At 40.1% G+C, this 20,798-nt stretch overlaps 2 protein-coding genes across 2 annotated transcripts in view; both read left to right on the top strand.

The window, feature by feature from the left end:
* Positions 1-11,386, top strand: part of LOC308649527 (UL16-binding protein 1-like) — a gene marked incomplete at both ends in the record, with an annotated part of 75,919 nt that extends 64,533 nt beyond the window's left edge. Inside the window, one exon of the mRNA XM_081295063.1 lies at positions 11,205-11,386. Within this exon, the coding sequence (XP_081151189.1) occupies positions 11,205-11,386 (182 nt within the window). The remainder of the gene's footprint in view (positions 1-11,204) is intronic.
* Positions 1-20,798, top strand: part of LOC308650085 (UL16-binding protein 2-like) — a 238,767-nt gene that overhangs the window by 182,168 nt on the left and 35,801 nt on the right. The window lies entirely within an intron of this gene.

Here is a 20,798-nt window from a genome sequence, read left to right as displayed (position 1 = left end):
AAGGAGAAGCTGCAGGAGGAGGGGAGAGGAAGGGTTCTGCTCAGCTGGTCCTGCAGCCTGAGGCCTGACTGGCAGAGGGCAAGACTCTCCAACCCCACACACTCTCCCAGCCTTGCTAATGTGGGTGTGAGGAGAGAAGTGCATTGATCATGTCTTGTGTTCAAGGATAACAAATTTCTAACCTTCATATTCTAACCTTTTCCATCTTCCATAAAATCTGGAAAATAAAATGTGTGTTTTTAAAGCTGAGAATCATAGTTCTAATCAACAGGTAGGAGAGCTTCCCTCTGAGAATAAAAAGATCAGGATTCTCACCTGGAAGGATGGGATCATTTGGGTTTTATTTGATATTGCTGTGTAGGGTAGAGAGGTATATGGGACAAAACAATGTGTAAAACCTTAGCAATGGAGGTCACCTTAGTGATAAATACTATGAGTTAACTAATGTGTGTGAAGTGCTGAGACATATGCCTTGCTTACAGCAAATGCTCAGTAATTGTTTATCATCTTCATCATCACCATCATCATCTCAGCAGGATTTTAGGTTTGATTCTATACCAGTCTTCCTATTTTTTCAGGTGAAAAAGACTAAAACCCAGGGATAAAGAATGGGCTATCCCAAGGTCAAAAAACAGTTGAGGAATTCTACTCAGAGTCTACAGGACTCTAATCCATGACTCCTTCTGAAACAAAATTCCAGATGAGAAAATCTTGGACACCAGCTGAAGCTGAATCTCTTCCAGTGTCCCAGCCATGTGGTCAGTACTCCAGGGACTTCACCATGTCTGTGGCTCTTTCCAGGATCCTCCCTCCCCACTCACTTTGATGGGGTTTCAGGTGACCCCCTGCCACTGCTAAGGTGACAACAGGTAAACCTATGACCAGTGTGGACCCAATGAGATGCATTACTTCCTAGGGTTTTGGAATGTGGACAAGACAAAGTTCAAAGAGAAGCCTGGTGCAAAGGGACAGAGTTACCTTTAGGGACATGTTTGATGATGAAAGGCCAGGCACATGATGGAGCAGAGAAATTAGCAGCAGAAATGGAGAAAAACAGCAGCCCTACAGAGTTAATGACACAAGAGAGGGGGCAGGAGTCCAGAGAGAAGGGAGAGCGGAGCCCCAAGACAACTCTCCAGCTTCACAAGGCCCAGCTATTCTTCCCCCAAATGCTCCTTTGAATGACCCCAGTGTCCTGACAAGAACCTCCCAGTCTCAGGTTTCTCTGTGGGGCTTTTCCATTTCTTCCCTCCACTCCATTCATCTCACTCATCTTTCTTTGGCTTGAAGAAAAAGAAACACCTCCATATGTTTTGAGTGGCAAGAGGCTGTTTGCTAATGACACAGAGCTTGTCCTGGCAGCCAAGGATATAAAGGCCATTGAGGACATACAGGAATCTCATTGGCTTGTCAGCCAGTGTCTCTACCTCCTCCCCTTACCTACCTACCTCTCATCAGCACTTGACTTTATACCACCCTGTAGAAAGGGTATTCTCCCCCCTCCATACCCCACACCTTCCCACAGAGACCAAGCCTATATATAATGTCAGTTCCAGGCACTTACAGAGTGGCATCAGCAATTCCATCCCAGTCCAGAATTCCCTGGGCTGAGGCTCTAGTGAATGTAGTGTGGGTGCCAATCCCAATGGCTGAGGTCAAAGCTGCAGGATCTAGAAGTGATGGGTGGTGGGGGATAGTGGAGAGTATTGTAAATACACCATGCATTTCAGATCTCAGGCTGAGGAGTTCAACCACATAGGTTCATATCCCAGAGTCCACCACTGCCCAGTCATTTAAGCTTCTTACATCCTTATTTCCTCCTCTTCAAAAGGGGAATACTAATGGTACTTTACCCTCTGTTGTTCTGCAGGTTGAGTTACTAACACCAGGACAGCCAGAATGGTATAAGCACAGATCAGTGCACTATAGTAATGACCTATCACCAATTATCCTTGCTGGCAACCTAATGCTGGGTTCACAAAATCTGACTACTCCAATAACTCAAGAAAATGACAAAGAAAGCACACAACCACACAGAATTACATTTTCAATAATCCGGAGACAGCTCTGCGACCTTAAGTGTCCTTGGAAAGAGAGAGAGCCACAGGAATTCTTTATTCTTATGTAGGGAACACACAAGGGGAGGTTCCATGGAATTTCTAACCCAAAAAGGACAAAGGGGTAGGATTACAAAGGAACAGGGGGTGTTGCTCAACCCTTCTGGGTGCAGCCTACTCCTAGGGCTAGGCCTTGTTATCCCAGTGAGGGAAAAGCCCAAGTCAGGAGTCAAGGCATTGCTGCTCCAGACTACAGTGATCTGTCACATCCCTATGGTGCATCAGGACTTAAAGATGCCTGCATTTGGATTGGCTCCCCACAATGACCCTTGACCCTTGTTATACTCTCAACATGAATAATCCACCCCACAACAAACCTTGGCTCTCTGCCATCTGACATTGCCCCACAAGCTGAGGAAAACCAGAAGAAAATGTGCCTTTCTCAGAAAGCCCTGTCATTGCCTCCTTCTGCTTTTAGACTTTGTTCAGGATTCTCCCTGATCTATCTCCTGGGGTGGGGTTTTTCTGGGTGCTGCAGAGAGTTGCACCTGGTGAGTTCAGCAGATGTGGCACCTTAGTGATCTTCCAGAAGGACAAGGCATATTCTCTCCAAGAGGAATGGATCTCAATCCCTGGAGGGGGCAGGAACTTTTCTAGACTTATTCCTTCCTTAAGCGCTCTGCCTCAGCATTAAAGATAAGGGCTGCTCCCCAGACACGCCACCTATGAATTTTTAGAGCTCTTTTCCTCCCAACAGATTATCACTGTTAGTGTTAATAATTCCTCTTCTTAAACATTGATTGCCTCTACTTCCTCATATTAAACATTGCCATTCCTCTGTGGTTTGAGTCTCCTGATTGGACCTAGGCTGACACCACTGCTCTCCAAACCATTATTCTGCATTCTTTTGGCACAGCCAGTGAGTAATTCACACAGATGCCCCTTCCCAATGATACTTCTCAGTCTTCCCTAAAACTGTCAGTAAGGCAAGCATAGTTGTGCACACCTGTAAGCTCAGTGATTTGGGAGGGTGAGGTAGGAGGATCACAAGTTCAAGACCAGCCTCAGCAACTTAGTGAGGCCCTAAGGAAGTTAGCATGACCCTGTCTCAAAAAGAAATAAATGATTTTTTTATAGGACTGGCAGTGTAGCTCAGTAGTAAAGTGCTCATGGGTTCAGTTCCCAGTGTCAAAAAAAAATGTTTTTAATAAAACATGAAAACATGTGGTTGTAGCTCAGTGGTAGAGCGCTTGCCTAGCATTTTATGGGCACTGGGTTTGATACCTAGCACCACATAAAAAGTAAATAAAATAAAGGTATTATGTCCATATATAACTAAAAAATCATATTAAAAAAATAAGGGCTGGGGATTTGTCTCAGTGGCTAAGTGCCCCTGAATTCAATCTCTGATACCAAAAAAAAAAAAAAAAAGTACAACCATGGACTGGGGCTGTATCTTGGTGGCAAAGCGTTTGCCTAGCGTGTGCAAAGCCCTGTATTTGATACTAAGCATTACATAAAAATAAAATAAAAAGTAAAACCATGTAATGATATTTCCCAATATTTTTCATAAGATTAGTACACCGCACATGAGATCACCTGAATGAATAGATAAATATTATTGCCCCTGTACACCTAACCCAGGATGCCTATTCAGGAGCCTGAGGAGCACTCTTCTTTTCTCTTTGAGTCTCTCAATGGGTCTTGATTCACAAATCTTTGCAAAAAAAAAAAAAAGAATTTTTTCTGGGTCTCATTTCAAGAAGACTTGGTTAGTCCCTCTAGAACTCTCCTCTAAACCAGCACTTCTCAATTATAGATGATTTTGTCCATTGTGGAACATTTGTCACTGTCTGAAGGCAAATTTGACTATTACAACTGGTAGAGGATGTTATTCATCCAGTGAACCAGGTTTGCAGCTCCAACCAATCTACATAGCACAGGGCAACTGCCCATGGTAAGAACTATCTGGCCAAAATGACAGTCATGATCAGACTAAGAAACTTCACAGAATTTGGTTTGGCTAGTAGTGCCCATTTCCATTTGATGAACACATTTCCATTACCCACACACATAACACAATTTCAACAGTGGTCTGTCTTATTGTGTACATGTTCATCATAGCCCAGGAATGGAATTTATTTGCACAGAAAATGGGAACTCACTGAGAACAAACAATAAGGACTCTCATTATCCTGGCTCCTCCCACAGCCCTGACACTCCCGTTTTCTTGTTACCAGGTCTATTCTCTTCCTCTAACTCCAAGATTCACTCCTCTTGGCTGAAAACCATTATTCTTATCCAAAGTAAAGTTAGTAAAACCATTCAGTGTTTGAAGCTGTCAAACATGAGTGGCAATACAAGAGTGACACCCAGTCTGAAGCAAGAGATGGTGATCAGAAAAAAACGGAAAGGACCAGACCCGAAGGGATGGTTTATAACCAATTATTGTAATTTCTAACTGTAAAATTGATTCATGCTGATCACACACCATTTGAAAAGTAAGAATATATAAATAACAAAACAACTTACATATACATTAACAACTCAAAGATAGTTAGAGTGGATAACATCAGGAAGATAGCCAAGTAGGAGCACTTCAGCTTCATCCTGCCCCACTCATACAAATCACCCAGCCAACAGTCACAGACAAGAACACTACCCTGGTTGTCTCAAAAACTTGAGAGTGACCAGAGACAAATGTTTGAATCCAGAAAAGCAGGGTTCAAACGGTAAGAGAGACAGTCTGCTTTTCCTGTGCTCTCCCTCCCCCAGCTGGAATGAAACCACACACAGCCCATCCCCCTACACACAAGGGTTCCTATAGTGGAAAATGTAAGGTAGAGGTGGCCATCAGTTTAACCACCATTCTGGATCCCTTCACAAGAGACAGGCCCCCATCTAGCCCCACAAAAAATATTAGGAGCGCTTGCAGAACTTGATCAACTGTAGCAACTATAAACAAAGAAGGAGGAGAGAGATGTCCTACGCTGCTGTGGCCCAGGGAACACTGTAAAATTTTGACCTGTGCAGGGCGGCTGTGGCAATCCTGGATATACAGCGGCACCTAGTGGTCCAACAGCTGCAGCAGAGAGACCAATCCAGATAGCCTGATATGACTTTGAACAGAATGCCTTTTGGAAAACCCCACAGGACAAAGTTAACTGGAAAGACTGGTTTAAATATACACGCTTCCAGCATTATAGTGTACATGACAAATGCACACAATATTATCTGTCCATTTTTTAAAATAGTAAAAATTAAAGCCTCAGCCAATTAAAACTAAAAGAGAGCCAGCCAGGTTCAGTGGCACATGCCTGTAATCCCAGCAGTTCTGGAGGCTGAGGCAAGACTGTAAATTCAAAGCCAGCCTCAGCAGTTTAGTGAGGCCCTAAATAAGCAAGTTAGTGAGACCTGTCTCTAAATAAAATATGAAAAGGGCTGCAGATGTGGCTCAATGGTTAAGCACCACAGATTCAGTCCATGCTACCCAACACCCCAAATATATATATACATACACACACACACACACACACACACACACACACACACACATATATATATATATATATATATATATATATGTAATCACATTTCACAATCAAACAATTAAAATACAGCCTATAGACTGCATAAATTGTCTCCCCCATACAAGCCTGCACTCTCTGTCTCTGGTTTTAGCCACACACTTAAGATAAAAAGATTTATGGGATTATTTGTTATCCTTCCAGGGAGTCTTAACTCAATTTCAACACATGGGAATGCATTCTTCATTGGATATTTTGTTATTTTATGCTTAGGATGAACACTGTCACAGTCTTGTTGAGAAAACTTGTACCAGTTTGCACTCCTACCATAGTAACTGTCTCACTTCCTTTTCCAACGCTGGGTCTTAACAATTACAAGTTTTTACAAAACATTGCCCTCGATGAAATCATGCACTTTTAAATTGGATCAATATGCACAGCAACTTATTCTAGGAAATTGTACACAGGTTTATACACATATGGTTATTGCAACATTTTCTTTTTGTTAAAATAACTAATGGGAGACCATCTTTATCTTGATCAACAGACAGCTGGCTGCATATAAATCTGACAGTCATTCCATAGCTTGTCATGCAGAGCTAAAAAGAAAAGTATCTGTACAATGTGCTAGTCTAGGAGGACTTCAAGGTGTATTATTTTAAGACATAAACTGAATGTAGCTGAACGTATATGGGCTTATATTTGCTTTGAAAATAAGCATTAAACATAGATACAGCTCTCCTTTTCCTAGAGAGAATAGTGTTCTCAAAACCTATTCCAAATTTCTCTGTAGAAAAAAATAAATGTATTTGAAAAGCCACAACACTGGGATAAATCTGAAACCCATTTTTGAAATCACTATGAATCCTACTACCTTTATGGTAATTGTTTATATAGATACACAGGTAAAGGTATATGTATAAACTGTACTTTTGTGGCTCTCATAAATCAATAAGCGGGGTGGGGGTGTGGCTCAGTGGTAGAGCTCTTGCCTAGTATATACAAGACCCTGGGTTCAATCCCCAACATACTAAAAATAGTAAATAAACAAAAATAAATCAATAAGCAAGATATAATAGTATTGGCTGGGGTTGTGGCTTAGTGGTAGAGTGCTCACCTGGCATATGTGAGGACCCGGATTTGATCCTCATCATCACAAAAAAATTGATTAATTAATCAAAGGTATTGTGTTCAACTACAACTAAAAAATGAGTATTTAAAAAGAAAAAGATATAATATTATTTTTGCAGGTTTTCAAACCATAACTAAATGGCATTTCAACTACAGGGTGGACAGGGGAAACAGTAGCATGACATCCATTCTTTCCACTGTACCTAATAGAGCTAAACACTCCATTTCCCAGACTCCTTTGCAACCTAACTCCTGGAGGTGCTTTAGATTCTCTCAATCCAGGGGCAGAAGTGGAGCAGAGGCTTGGCATCTGTTGTTCCTGCATCCACACTGGTTATGAAGATATGTGGTTTCTTTGCTGTACCATTAACAAGGTCCTGGACTATGGTCACTGGCTTGGAAGGGTTGAGAGCAGGGCCTGTGGCATCCATTCTGAGGGTACAGATGCTTACAGACACAGTGTGATTCCAGAGCCAGCAATAGAGCTGTGGCTATTGTGGTGAGATTCTGATTATGGTGGTTTCCCAGCCTTACTTGATAGCTTGATATCAGCAGTCTTTTGATCACAAAAAGGGTCCCTCCTTTAGTGACTCACGTAGGTTTGGATAGCTTCTTGGGGCAAAGCAAGAAGATATTAAAGTCCAGGGCCTGCTAAAAGCAGGGACCCTCATAAATTCACTGTTCATCATTGTTGCTGGTGTTACTTGTTTGTTAGTTTGTTGGGGGAGGAGGGACCTTAGACTAAATGGTTTGCAAAACAACCTTTTCCTCACACCAATCCTGGCACTGTCCTTGCAAGGTCCTGTTAGGAAAACACAATATATAATTAACAAGAGTAAAAACATTAAATTTTTAATACCTATAAATTAAGGAACATAATTTTGCATAATTTTAAAGCTTTCTTTAGTTACATATAGTATTTTTTGTTTACCTTTGGAACATAATAATTTGTATAACAAAAATTTATCTTTTGGGGATGGGGTTGTAGCTTGGTGGTAGAGCACTTGCCTTGTATGCATGAGACTCTGGGTTCGATCCTCATCACCACATAAAAATAAATAAATAATAAAGATGTTGTGTCCATCTACAACTAAAACAATATTTTTAAAATCTTATCTTTTAAACTTAACTTTAAATTAACTTGAAGGATCTTAATCTGGATTGAGACGAGAGGCAGAGTTTTAACTTAAGGGGTGGCCTCTACAAAGGACACAGAAGATTCAAACAGACACTTTTTATTGTAAGAAATACATATGTTCAGTGAGCACAGGAAAAATATCTTCCACCTATTAATAATAAAAAGCAGGAAGTAAATGAATGAATAGCTTTTTACCTACCAAATTAGGAAAAGTTTTCATTATCATCAAATCTAGTGTTGATCCAAGTATGGGGAATTAATACTTTCAAATAATGCTGGGTAGAATGTGAATTTGAAGTAGCTTTCAGGACAGTAATTTAATAAGATATTCAAAATTCTTAGAATTTTATATGCCATTGATGTAGCAATCACATTTTAAGGGTAAAATGATTTAGTTTGATGGGATAGTGTTGTAGCAAGAACTGTTTTGTCCAGTGATAAATATCCCCTGGCCAAGTGGGGTCTCCTGTCAGATCTTAAAAGAGGAGACTCTTCCTGTCCCCAGGACACAAACTGACAGTGCTAGGGCCTACTACCACATCCTTTGTAGCCAGCAGCCTCCACCCCTAAGTGAAAAGGGGAATAGAAAGGCAGGACAGAGGCCGAGTTCTCCTTGTCCATTTTTCTACAGCCCAGGCAGCTTTTCTGGGATACCCCCCCCCCCCCCCGGCTTAGGGCTGGTGTCCTTGAGCCTTGCTGACTGGGGCCAGGATGACAGTCATTCCATAGCTTGCCATGCAGAGCTAAAAAGAAAAGTACCTGTACAATGCACAGGTCTGGGAGGATCTTCAAGGTGTGTTATTTTAAGATGTAAACTGACAGCAGCAGAATGTATACGGGCTCATATTTGCTTTAAAAATAAACATTAATACATAAACCCAGCTCTCCTTTTCACAGGGAGAACATTGTTCCCATAACATTCTAAGTTTGCCTGTCCGTGTGCAAAAAAAGTAAATGTATTTGAAAAGGCACAAATATTAGTCCCTTGATCCTCAAGTGTCCAACAATCAACAATTAGAACAAGAACACGGTCCCAGCTCTGAAGCTTGAAGGAGTCACTGGCTTTGGTAGCAAAGAGGCAGAGTGAGCAGGACAAGATTAAGCGACTAAGTGACTAAACGGGGCCCACTTCTCTACCCCAGCTCACCTGGGCCAGGTTCCAGGCTCCAAGCGGTGCCTGCTCCTCACCCACAGCCCCACCGAGTACAGCAACAGTTGCCTGACAGGATGTTACCACTAGACACAAAACTGCCCTGCTTTTTTAAACACATGTTTAAGATGAAGAGAAAAAGCAGCATGGGGCTGGGGTTGTGGCCAAGTGGTACAGTGGTCACCTAGCACATGTGAGGCCCTGGGTTCGACCCTCAGCACCACATAAAAATAATAAAATAATAAAGGTATTGTGTCTCTCTACAACTACAAAAGTTTTTAAAAAGCAGCAAAACTCAGTGGGAAAAAAGACTTGCAAAACATGTTTTGAATAAAACCATTTTTATGGAAAAGAAAAGGGCAGAGGCTAGAAACTCAGAGGGAGAAACCAAGGGAAAGCAGCCTCAGTTGCACAAATGACAAGTCTGAAAGTTATCATCAAAGCACTAGAACTATTTGCAGATACCTGTGCCCTGCAGCCTTGCCCTATAACCCCTGTGTCCTGCGCCACACCCCACCCGCTGACCCATCATTTACTAATCACTAAGCAAGTCTATTGTCAACTGCTTTGGGAAAGCAGGCTTCCTTTTGATAGCTATTGACAATCAAGTATATTGTTGCAGTTGTGTTTAAGTGCTTCCTTCTGTGGAACTACCTAATGTACTATATAGGCATCTGTTCAATTTTTGGAATTTTCATATGCCCAAGTTGGGATGTCCATTCCTCTTTATGCCCATGTCAGCTACAGTTACAACTAATAATAATTTCTAATTTTTTTTTCTTTTCTCCCTTCCTACACCCCCTTCCAGTGCTGAGGATCAAACTCAAGGCTAAGCAATTACTGTGCCCCACTATCCTTGAGCTCCCCACCTCCAAGCCCAGAAGTTCTAATTTTCTAAACCTGCAGTGCTGAGATCAAGATGGAGAGCAGCAGTTAATGGAAACTTCTGTTATTTGGGAGGCTTTATTTGCATAGATTTACATTATTTTTTAACCCTCGGGCACTTTATTGTATTATAAAATGTCTATACACAAAGATCTTTATTTGTTCCTTTAGAATATGTTAACTGGGAAAAAAGAGTACATACCAGAACATAAACCCTTCTCATATAAACAAATAGTGAGACACAATTTAACAACCATGAATAGAATTTCATATTCATGAGCTCTTTTTCTGGGAAATTGCTAATCTTTGAGGATTAAAATTGGTTTAATTAAATAACATAATATACAATATAATATCAATGAATATTGACTGCAGTCACTGTGTATATACTGCCACAAACTTAATTCATCTCCAGAATGTCTCTCCACTAAGTACTATGAAAGCCTAGAATCTTGAAGGCTAGAAACTTGGGCATTTTCTCATTCATCAAACACTGGAAGGCTGAGAATGCTTCGCATTTTATAAGAAGCCACAGCAAAAGTAAAGATTTTACTTTTGTTGTTTTTGTTTTATTATTGTGACCCTTTAAGCTTTGTAACAACAATCCACCTGAGGGTAACAAAACTACACAATTGCTCTCAGGTAACTGAAGATTGAATTAAAACCTTTTTTCACTGTTTTTTTTTTCATGGAAGACAAATGTCCTGCTACTTTCACTACCAGACCTATGCAGTCATACTTTTTCTCACCCCATGAAAAAACCAGGCTACAAAACCTTCCTTCTCTCAACCTCATTCTTTGACTCTAGCGCCCTCTGGTGCTCCTTTTGATTTTAGCAATCAAAGTCGTTTCAAATGCTTCAAAATGGAAGTTTTAACGTGTTTCTCTCAGGCAACATCTAAAAATAAATTAAAATTGTAGGACTTTAAAAAATACAGCTGAATATCCTTTATCCTAAATTCTGGGTGCCAGAAGCATTTCAGATTTTGTATTTGTTTAGACTTTTATTCAAAATGAGAGCTTGGGGCTGGGACCCAAGTCTAAACACCAAGTGCATGTGTTTCAAATACGCTTTATATGCATGGCCTAAGCATGGCTTTATAAAATATTTTAATGAGTCTTCATTTTGGTTGCAACCCATCACCGGAGGCCCGGTGTGGAATTTTCCACTTGTGGCTCAAGCACTCCCCCCTGCTGACCAGAAAATGCTGAGTAAACATCTCTTCCAGTAAACATCTCTTCCCAAAAGGACATGGAGACTGTCAGCTCAGGCATTCACCTTACAGATTATTGAGGACAACTTCCTCATCTGAAAGGCCAAGAAATCAAGACCCAAAGAGGCCAAGGCGCGGCGACAAGGCCGGCTGGACCCACTCCCAGCGAGCAGTCCGGCTGTGCTCGCGAGCTGCCTCCTCCCTTCGCAGGCCTGGTGGCAGTAGAAGGCTGCGACAGTGGCTGCTGGGGATCAGAGAGGGCAGCGGATCTGTACCTGGAGTAGATCAGCTTACTGTCCTGGTCCTGGACTTCCGGGATCACCAGGGGCAGCCGAGTTGTCTTCATCAAGGAGGAGGCCCAGATCACCACCTGGCTGCACCCCATCACCAGCGAGGCTGTGGTCACTGGACACTGGTGATAGAGCACAGATGGCCTATGGGTTGGGAAGAAGCATATATATATATTTGGGGGGGGGGAGAGGAGGGGATCGTAGGAATTGACCTGGGGCACTAGCCACTGAGCCACATCCCCAGCCCTATAGTATTTTATTTAGAGACAGGATCTCACTGAGTTGCTGAGGGACTCGCTTTTGCTGAAGCTAGATTTGAACTCCTGATCCTCCTGTCTCAGTCTCCCCAGGCGCTGGGATTACAGGCGTCTGCTTTTGAACCTCAAGGCAAAGAAAAGGCCACTGACTCCAATTTTAAATCAAATTAAAGCAAGCTTGTATTTGTGTACACAAAGCGGCTGTCTCTCCTAACACTGGCTAGGGACCAGTCCCCAGTTCTCCAGGAACAAGGTTTTATAGCACAAAAAGTTGCAAAGGGGGATGTCTTGAGAACTTACAGCTAACAGAATTTTAACAAGCATAATACGAAGACAGATATACCTCCATGGCATGATATTTCAAGGTAGGGAGTAAATTCAGATCCCAACTTCAGAATTTATGAGGCGATGCTGAGGTTTCAGAGAGAGTTATTATATGATGAGTTCAAGTCACAGGCAGGAATTCCAAACAAGTTTAAAAATCGCAATAATTTAATTTATAGTAATTAAAACAGAAATTAACTTTTTATGACTTTGTGATGAGATGGCTCCCAACCTTAAAATGGAATTAGGCTGGGTTCATCCCCGCCACTGGGCCTAGCTGAGGAAGCATATACTTTCAAAGGTGCGAGATCCTATCTAAAGACTAACCCAGACTTGCTCTCTGAAGAAGAAAGAAATGCAAGCAAATGAGCAGAAGCCCTCAAGGTCTCTTGAGGTCTAGCCTCCCAACTGGGGTACTGTCACTTCTACCACTTTCCCTTGGCTGAAGGTAGTCATGAGGCCAGCTCAGATTCACAGACTGGATTCATAGATTGCTTTTTTTAATGGAAGAGGTTACAAACTCACATTGGAAAAGGTTGTAGATTCAAGGAGTAAATGAAAATTGGGGATTTTTTTTTTTTTTGTAATCCTTATAGTATGTGTTGAAAAGATTACTGAACCCAGCTGAAGTTTGATTCCTCCATCTCAGATAACAGGATTGCACTTGGTCATAGGCACAACACTGATCATATATAAAAAATTAAGTGGACACATGTAAAGATTCTTTTTTTTAAACTTTTTTTTTTTTTTTTTTTTTTGTACCAGGATTTGAATCCAGGGGCACAAAACCATGGAGCCATATCTCCAGCCCTTTTTAAATTTTTTTTTTTTTTTTGAGACAGTTTCTCTCTAAGTTGCTTAGGGCCTTTAGAAGTGGCTGAAGCTGGCCTTTAACTCTCAACCATCCTGCCTTAGCCTACTGAGACTACGCCACTGTGCCTGGCTAAAGCAGACAATTCTTAACTCCTGTAAAATAAGGTTATTGATTGATTGATTGATTTTTAGGCATGTTTTGTGGTTTTTGGGCTTTATTTGTTTTGGGTTTTGTTTGTTTGGGGTTTGTGAGGGTTTTTGTTGTTTTGGTTTTGGTTTTGGTGCTGGGGATTGAATCCAGAGGCACTATTCCACTGAAATATATCTTCTATTTTATTTTATTTATTTATGTGTTTAATTTTGAGACAGAGTCTCACTATGTTGCTTAGGGCCTTGTTCCTGAGGCTGGTCTTGACTTGGGATCCTCCTGACTCAGCCTTCCCAGTCACTGGGATTACAGGCGGGTGCCACTGCAACCCAGCTATTTATTTATTTTTGATTCTGTGTTTAGTTGGTTTGAGATCCTGTCAGTTAGTTAAGGCCCACAGTGGATCTGAGGGCTTCTATTTGGGGGGTGAAGGTAAGTTTCAGTTTGTTTCTGAAAAGGCTTTTAAGATGACCTCCCTGTTCTGGAGATAAGAAAAAAAAATCTGTATGTGTTCAGTACAGACAGAACCATTAAAGGCCTAACTGCACAGCACATGAACAAGGCTCAAGGTACTGGAGAGACCAGGGATCTCTGAAATGGCAGAAGGACAATAAGTCACCTCATTCACATGGATTCTGCTTATGCTCAGTGTGAGGCTAATTAAAGTTGGAATTGGAAGAACTTCCTGGGGAAACCCTCCACCACCACTTCCTATCTGCAGATGATTGAATCTGTGGATGCTGAACCCACAGATATGCAGAACTGACTATATACTCATATAACAGCTTTGTATTTGCACTGTAGTTTTTTTCAGAATATCTGAAATATCTTTTTTCATTAGAAATGACATTTGTAAACTATTTAAAGATATGAAATATTAATGATATATGCACATTCTAAAGAATAATGACTTAACCTATGTAATGGTGTTTATTTAGTACTAAGTCAAATCTAAAATGCAAAGATCAAGATTTTCGGATCAATATTTTCTGGGTTTTGTTTTTCATAAAGCTTTTTCCATTAGGACTAACGATAGATATTTTAAATGTAAGTATTGTAATTTCTTACTTGTTTCTGTTAGTCATTTTTTTAAAATTTTGGGTGTTTTTTTTTTTTAAGTTGTCAATGGACCTTTATTTCATTTATTTATGTGTGGTGCTGATGATCAAACCCAGTGCCTCACATGTGCTAGGCAAGTGCTCTACTACTGAACCACAACCCCAGCCCCACTCTTAGTCATTTTGAAAGTTTAAAATGTGTGAGGTACTAGAGCAAAATTTCATAATCTTTAAGCCATAAACTTGGCTGATTGATAGGCAGAAAAATAGGAAAAACGGTGGTGGAAGATTTACAAATTCTCACCTAGAAATTATTTTAGGAAAAGCATTTTACTATCAGCTCATAGATAGGGACTCTTGAAAAAGAGGAAGAATTAGTACCAGTTACTTTCTTGCCTTTCACCCTTTGGTCAGACTTGGTCAATGAGAGGAGCAAGACAAGTCAATCTACATAATTGAAACTGTCTTCTTCTGCAATGCAGGTCAGGTTTTTTCATTTGTTTTGGGGTTTTGTGCTGGGGATCAAACCTGTGCCCTGGCTCTGTTAGTCAGCTTTCCATCTTTCCATCACTGAGACAAAATATTTAAGAGAATCAATGCCGGGTTTCTGTTCTCGCGACTAAAAGGCTCAGGGGTCACTCTAGTTGAACTGGGCTAACTGGGCTGCACGAAATAACCACACAAGAGACACAAATACCTTTTTCTTTGAGGTTGCTGTGACAGCTCCTCTGACCTTAAGGGTCCGCAGAAAAAGAGAGAGCGAGAGCACGTGCTAACCCCTTTTATTGAGGAGAAGCTATTCAAATGAGGCAAGGGGTCAGGTTTCAGGGGGCTTAGTCTATCTCCATGATGTCCACTGTCAGCAGGTTGACTGACACCTGGGTAGGCCACACCCAAGGGCACAGTAAGAGGAGGGGACACACACAAGGCATTTCCATGGAAGATTCTATCCTAAACAGGGCAAGGGGTTAGATTACAAAGGAGCAGGTGAGCATAGCTTCACCCATGGGGCTGTAGCAAGACCCACCCATTTCTGTGACTGAGCGCCTCAGCACCCAGCTGGGGAGTGTAACTCAGTCACCTGTAAGGTTGGCCTCCCACAAATCAATTTATTGGGCTTCCAGTTTTGAAAGTTTTGTCGCTTTTAGGACTGTGGGACAAAGCAGCATATTATGGTGGGAATACAGAACTTCAAATAGCACCCCCATGTCATCTGCCCAACACTTCACCCCGCCACTCCCAAACACACACACACACACACACACACACACACACACACACACACGTCTTAGAGTTTCCACGAGTCCTAATAGTTCTAAACTATGGCCAAGCCTTTAATCCATGGGCTTTGGGGTACATTCTAGATCCAAACTATAGTACTAGTGCATGCTAGGCCAGTGCTGGGCCACTGAGCTGTACTTACAGCCCCCAAGTCAACTAGAAATAGTCTCACTTGAATCAAACAATATTTTTTATTATGCTGCTTACATATGATGGTAAGAATTAAAAAAAAAACTTTGGGTATTTGTTTTATTTCATTATGAAAATTTAATTCTGTACCAAATGAACATAACACTTATCAGATATAAAAGAAAAATGAGTAACCACTGCATATGATACTTTAAAAATATAGGACATATTTCTCTATAGATATTTCTCTAAAAAAGGTATCTAGGAGTGTGATTGAAGTTGTAAAGTGTGTGCATTTCACCTTTACTGAAAAAATCTAAATTGTTTTCTAAAGTAGATTTATTAGTGGCATTTGCTTCTGTATTATATGAGTCTGTGTAGTGCCATATCTTTGTCAGCACTTAATAGTGTCCAAATTTTGCATTTTTTGCCAATCTCATGATTCTCAGTTTATTCTCCTTGTGGTTTTGTCTTTTAATAGAAAAACAAAAGACCCAAAGAAAATTAAGTGAATTGTCAAGATGATATGAGTTGGGAAAAAAAAAGATGATGTGAGTTGGTTTTGCAACATAGATCTTCTGCAACTCCTAACAAATAGAGCTGCAGTTTACTTCTGAAATCATGAGCCAGTCACTATACTTAGACTACTGCATGCATTATTTTAATTGAGCCTCACAACAGTACTTCAACCTATTTTAGAGATAGGAAAATAAAACATCTGGGAGAGAGGTTGAGGAAAAATGGGTACCCACATAACACAAACACAGGTTTTGAACATCAGGGTGAATCTGGAACACATGCTTGAAATTACTGCCTTTATGGTAACTGTGTATGGAGATATACAGGTAAAGGTGTATGGATATACTGTACTCAGGTATGTATCATAAACCAGTGAGCAAGATATAATATTATTTTTGCAGATTTTCAAACAAACTAATGGCATTTCAACTGTAGAGTGAATGGGGGGACTAGAAGTATGACATCCATTGTTTCTTCTTTCTATTGTAACTTCCACAGAAACCATAAAAGCTAAACACTACATTTCCCAGACTCCTTCGAAACCTAACTCCTGGAGGTGCTTTGGATTCTGTGAATCAAATGTGGCAGAACTGGAACAGAGGCCAGACATCTGTTGTTCCTGCTGCCACACTGATTGTGAAGACCTGTGGTTTATTTGCTGTACCTTTAATAGAGGTCTGAGGGTGTGGTCACTGGCTTGGAAGAATTGACAGCAGGGCCTGTGGCATCCACTCTGAAAGTACAGATGCTTACAGGCATAGTGTGATTCTGGAGCCACCAATGACACTGTGGCTATTGTGGTGAATTATTAATTATAGTGATTTTCTAACCTCACTTAATGGCTTCCTACTTGTGATAGAGTGATGTGGTGATGAAACTAGCAGTCTTGTGATCACAAAAAGGAGCCCCTCCACCAGTGACTCATGCAGGTTTGGATACCTTCCTGGGGCAAAGCAAGAAGATATTGAAGTCCAGGCCCTGCCAAAAGCAGGGACCCTGATAAATTCCCTGCCCTTTGGGGAGTGATCCTGAAGGACTGGATCCTCAGAGGAAGGGTGACCTGGAGGAAACCAGTCTTCAGACCCACTGCAGTCCAGCCTCAAGGCTTCTGCATGGCCCAAAATATCTTCACTCCTGAAATGGGAATAAGTAATTCTAGACTTGTCACTACCAAGAGTGATACAAATTAACGAAAGTAATTCTGGAGGAAGAAAATATCATAAACTTCAAATTCTTTCAATGGCAACTTTTAAAATAACATATCCCACACAGAGACCATGATAATCAAGCAGATACAACCATATGAATGAGAATCAGCAGAACATACAATAGAAACAGAAAATATACAGAAGCTATAGATCAGAATTCTAACAGAAGTCTAGTGTATGTCACAATTTTAATTTAAACTTTTCCAGTAGTGACATTAAACAGGTAAAAATAGTCTGCAAATATTTTCCTTTAACTCAATGTATTTCAATTGATATTTTTCTTTAATCCTGATGATTTCAACACGTACTCACCACAGGCCACATCTCTACTTCCTCTCAGAGCCCAAGCCATCCTCTTCCCACCAAGGGCTGCCAACAAATGATGAATCCGGGATCTGTGAAAAAATAGGCATTGCTTGCAGTGCACTCGGACCCAGCCATGGAACACCAATGACAGGAACACTCCATGTTATAACCAGGAAGATGCATCTTTTTGTCCAGGGATAAGAAAAAAATTTGTCCAATTATAAGAAAGAATTTCTACAAAATAAAAGAGTGAAAAGATATGGTTTAAATAGTTCTTAATAAGGAAGTTCTACAAGCCAAATTCATACAGAAAGCAAGCATATTCCTTTGAGATGAGGATTACTGATATAAAGAAATATGAAATATTCTGACAGTAACAAAAATGGATAGCATCCTTTGAAAGAAGCAATGTTTTAATATTGTGGGAGGAAAAAAAGAAAATGTCTTATGGATATAAAGACAGAAAAAAGAAAGAAAATTTATTATCTGCTTATTTCAAGGTCAAATTCAATATTTGACACATGCCTAACAAAGTAAAATATTCTCATGAGAAATGCATGTTGGTGGCTTCTCGTTTTATGTTCACACAGCTTTATTTGGATGAATAAATATTAATTCACTCTATTTTTAATTCACATCCAGGAGTGGAGAAGTCAGAGGCTTCAATGCTGTTCATCATTATTGCTGTTGTGACTTGTTTGTTAGTTTGTTGGGGAGGAGGGATCTTAGACAAAAACGTTTTGCAAAAGGAGATTTGAAATACATCACAGTGAATCTCCACATCTGCACAACCACAAGACTGGGATTCTAATTAGAATAAGAAGTACTCCGTGTTTGTATAAATATGTCAAACCATACTCTACTGTCATGTATAACTAAAAAGAACAAATAAAATACATAAATAAGTAGGAAGAAGATTTGAAATAAGTTTGTTTCTAGTAGGAATATTCCCTGTCAACTCTTGCTAAGTCATGAGATACCTGACCGCCAGAGCTGAAAAGTGGATTATGCAGTTTCTAGGCAGAAAACCACTCACAAGGCAGTATACATCCAGGCATCCCATGAAGTAGCTCCAGTAATAAGTATTTTTTGCTCATTTGTACTCTTAAAAGTACAATTCTTCTGACTTTTTACATGTTTTCCTGGGTGCCATTCCATATGTGAAATCCAAAATTGATGATTTCTTTTCAAAGGCAAAATGTTACTACACTTCACACAGTCTAAGTCTGATCTCTAAAAATATTTACATCTATTTGTAATTTACTTATTAAAGTCTGTTAGTTACAAAATATCTCATAATATCTGATGAATTGAGCTGACATCATGACTATTGTTGAAACCTATGATTAATGTGTGCTTCCAATGACTGTAAAGGATTGTATATTTTTAAAATAAATATCATAATTATAATAAGTCTAGAATAACATGGACTGGTTTTGAGAAATCTATAAGATCCTGGAAGTGAAAATGTACTTAACACATTTCCAGCATTCATTTTGTCTAAAGCTAAAGTGTTTGTCCCTGAAAAAAAAAATAGTTTTTTTTTTTCTTCTCTGCAAACCTGAAGATACTGCTGCATGGAAATATGATTTTCAAAGTTTACAGGTTGGTAAGATGACTCATGGCAGAAGTGATACCATGTATTCCTTTTTACCTCTGTAGCTCTGGGAATGTGCCACATAAACTGAACAAATGCCTACATCTTTCTAACATACTCCCAAAGATAAGGGACTTTAAATACAAAAAGGAGTATTGTCTTACATTATCTTAATGATTTTGATTTTTATAAAATGGAAGGGAAGAAGAGACTAGTAGCATCTTAATAAAAGAAAAACAATTAATTAGTCATATATATAAGTGCACCTAAGAAGAAGCAGGGAAAGAATTTAAACCTCCTCACCTCCAAGTAGACTATAAAACTCACCAAATTAGATAAACTCACAGCCTTCTGGCTCCCTTCCCAGATGGCCCTGAGAAACAAGTAAAATAAGAAAGAAGCAAGCACAGCAACAGACTCCTGGACAGCCACCCTGGTCACATGAGAACTAAGAAATATTATTCCTAAAGCATTGAAGAAAAGAATTTTATATTCAGTCAAATTCTCATTTAAATAGGAAGGAGTTGGTATTCATTTTCTATTGCAGTCATGACAAATTACCCAAACCTAGCTGCTTATTAAATTGACATACTTATTATCTTATACTTCTATAGATCAGAAATCTGAGTCTCAACTGATGTCTCAACTTTGGATTTCACAAGTTCAAAATCAAGATTTTGAAGAGCTAAATTCTTATGAGGAAGCTCTTGAAAAGATGTGCTTCCAAGGGCGTTCAGATTGTTGGCAGAATCCACTCCCTTTCTGGCTGTGAGCAGGGCACTCCTTCACTTTAAGAGGCCTCTCTCTGGTCCATACATCTCAGATCCACCAACAACGCATTTAATCCTTTTCTTGCTTGGAGTCTAAATTTTCCTTCTGCTTCATCCTTCTTGCCTCCAGCCTGAAAAGTTCCCTCATTTTAAGGGTTCATTAATGGCCCTGGGCCCACTCAGGTTACCTGGAAATATCTTTCTATTGGAGGGTCAACTGATTAATAATTAGAACTACAAAACCCTTTCAGAGCAGTGTCTAGATTAGTGTTTGAATAACCGAGGGACAGGAACTTGAGAAGAGAGCTTTAGAATTTGTCTGCAAAGTGTGCTAAGAATATTTTGAAATATAGAAAGCCTAAAGAATATTTGCCTCTTAAAGATCCAAGCTGGCAATAGAGTAGAGGTAGGAGATCAAGAGGGAGGGAGGAGGGAAGGACATAAGGAACAAAGTCTACCAAATCATGCTATGTTCATATGAATTGTGTGTGTGTGTGTGTTATTCTAATTAGATTAATAACAATAAAAGAAGGGAGATTAGTCAAGTACAGCAAGTGGATCAGGAGGAGGTTTCTGACTGCCAAGCTGAAACCAGATCCCAAAAGGAGATGGAATCAGCTCCAGAGTTGACTGAAAGAGTTGTAGATGGTACTTTCAGAAATAGAAGTCATGGGGCTGGGATTGTGGCTCAGCGTAGAGCACTCGCCTAGCATGGGCAGGACCCCAGTTTAATCCTCAGCACTACATAAAAATAAAGGCATTGTGTTGTGTCCATCTACAACTAAGAAATAAATAAATTTCCTCAAAAGAAATAGACATCATGACATTTTGACTGATGAGTGTTGCACTCCTTTTTTTAAACATTTTCCTGCATCAATTTCCACTTCTGTCAGTTAGTGCTCTCTGGTGGAAGGAAAGAGTCGAATGAAGAGATTATACAAATGCCCTGCACTTTTGACAAGCTGTTGACTCACAGGGGCTTTCCTAATTTTGTAA

This window comes from Spermophilus citellus (genome assembly GCF_964194105.1).
Source record: "Spermophilus citellus genome assembly, chromosome: 5".
Taxonomy (NCBI): domain Eukaryota; kingdom Metazoa; phylum Chordata; class Mammalia; order Rodentia; family Sciuridae; genus Spermophilus; species Spermophilus citellus.
Note: the sequence above shows the minus strand (reverse complement) of the source record. Positions and strands in the feature narration are given on the sequence as shown.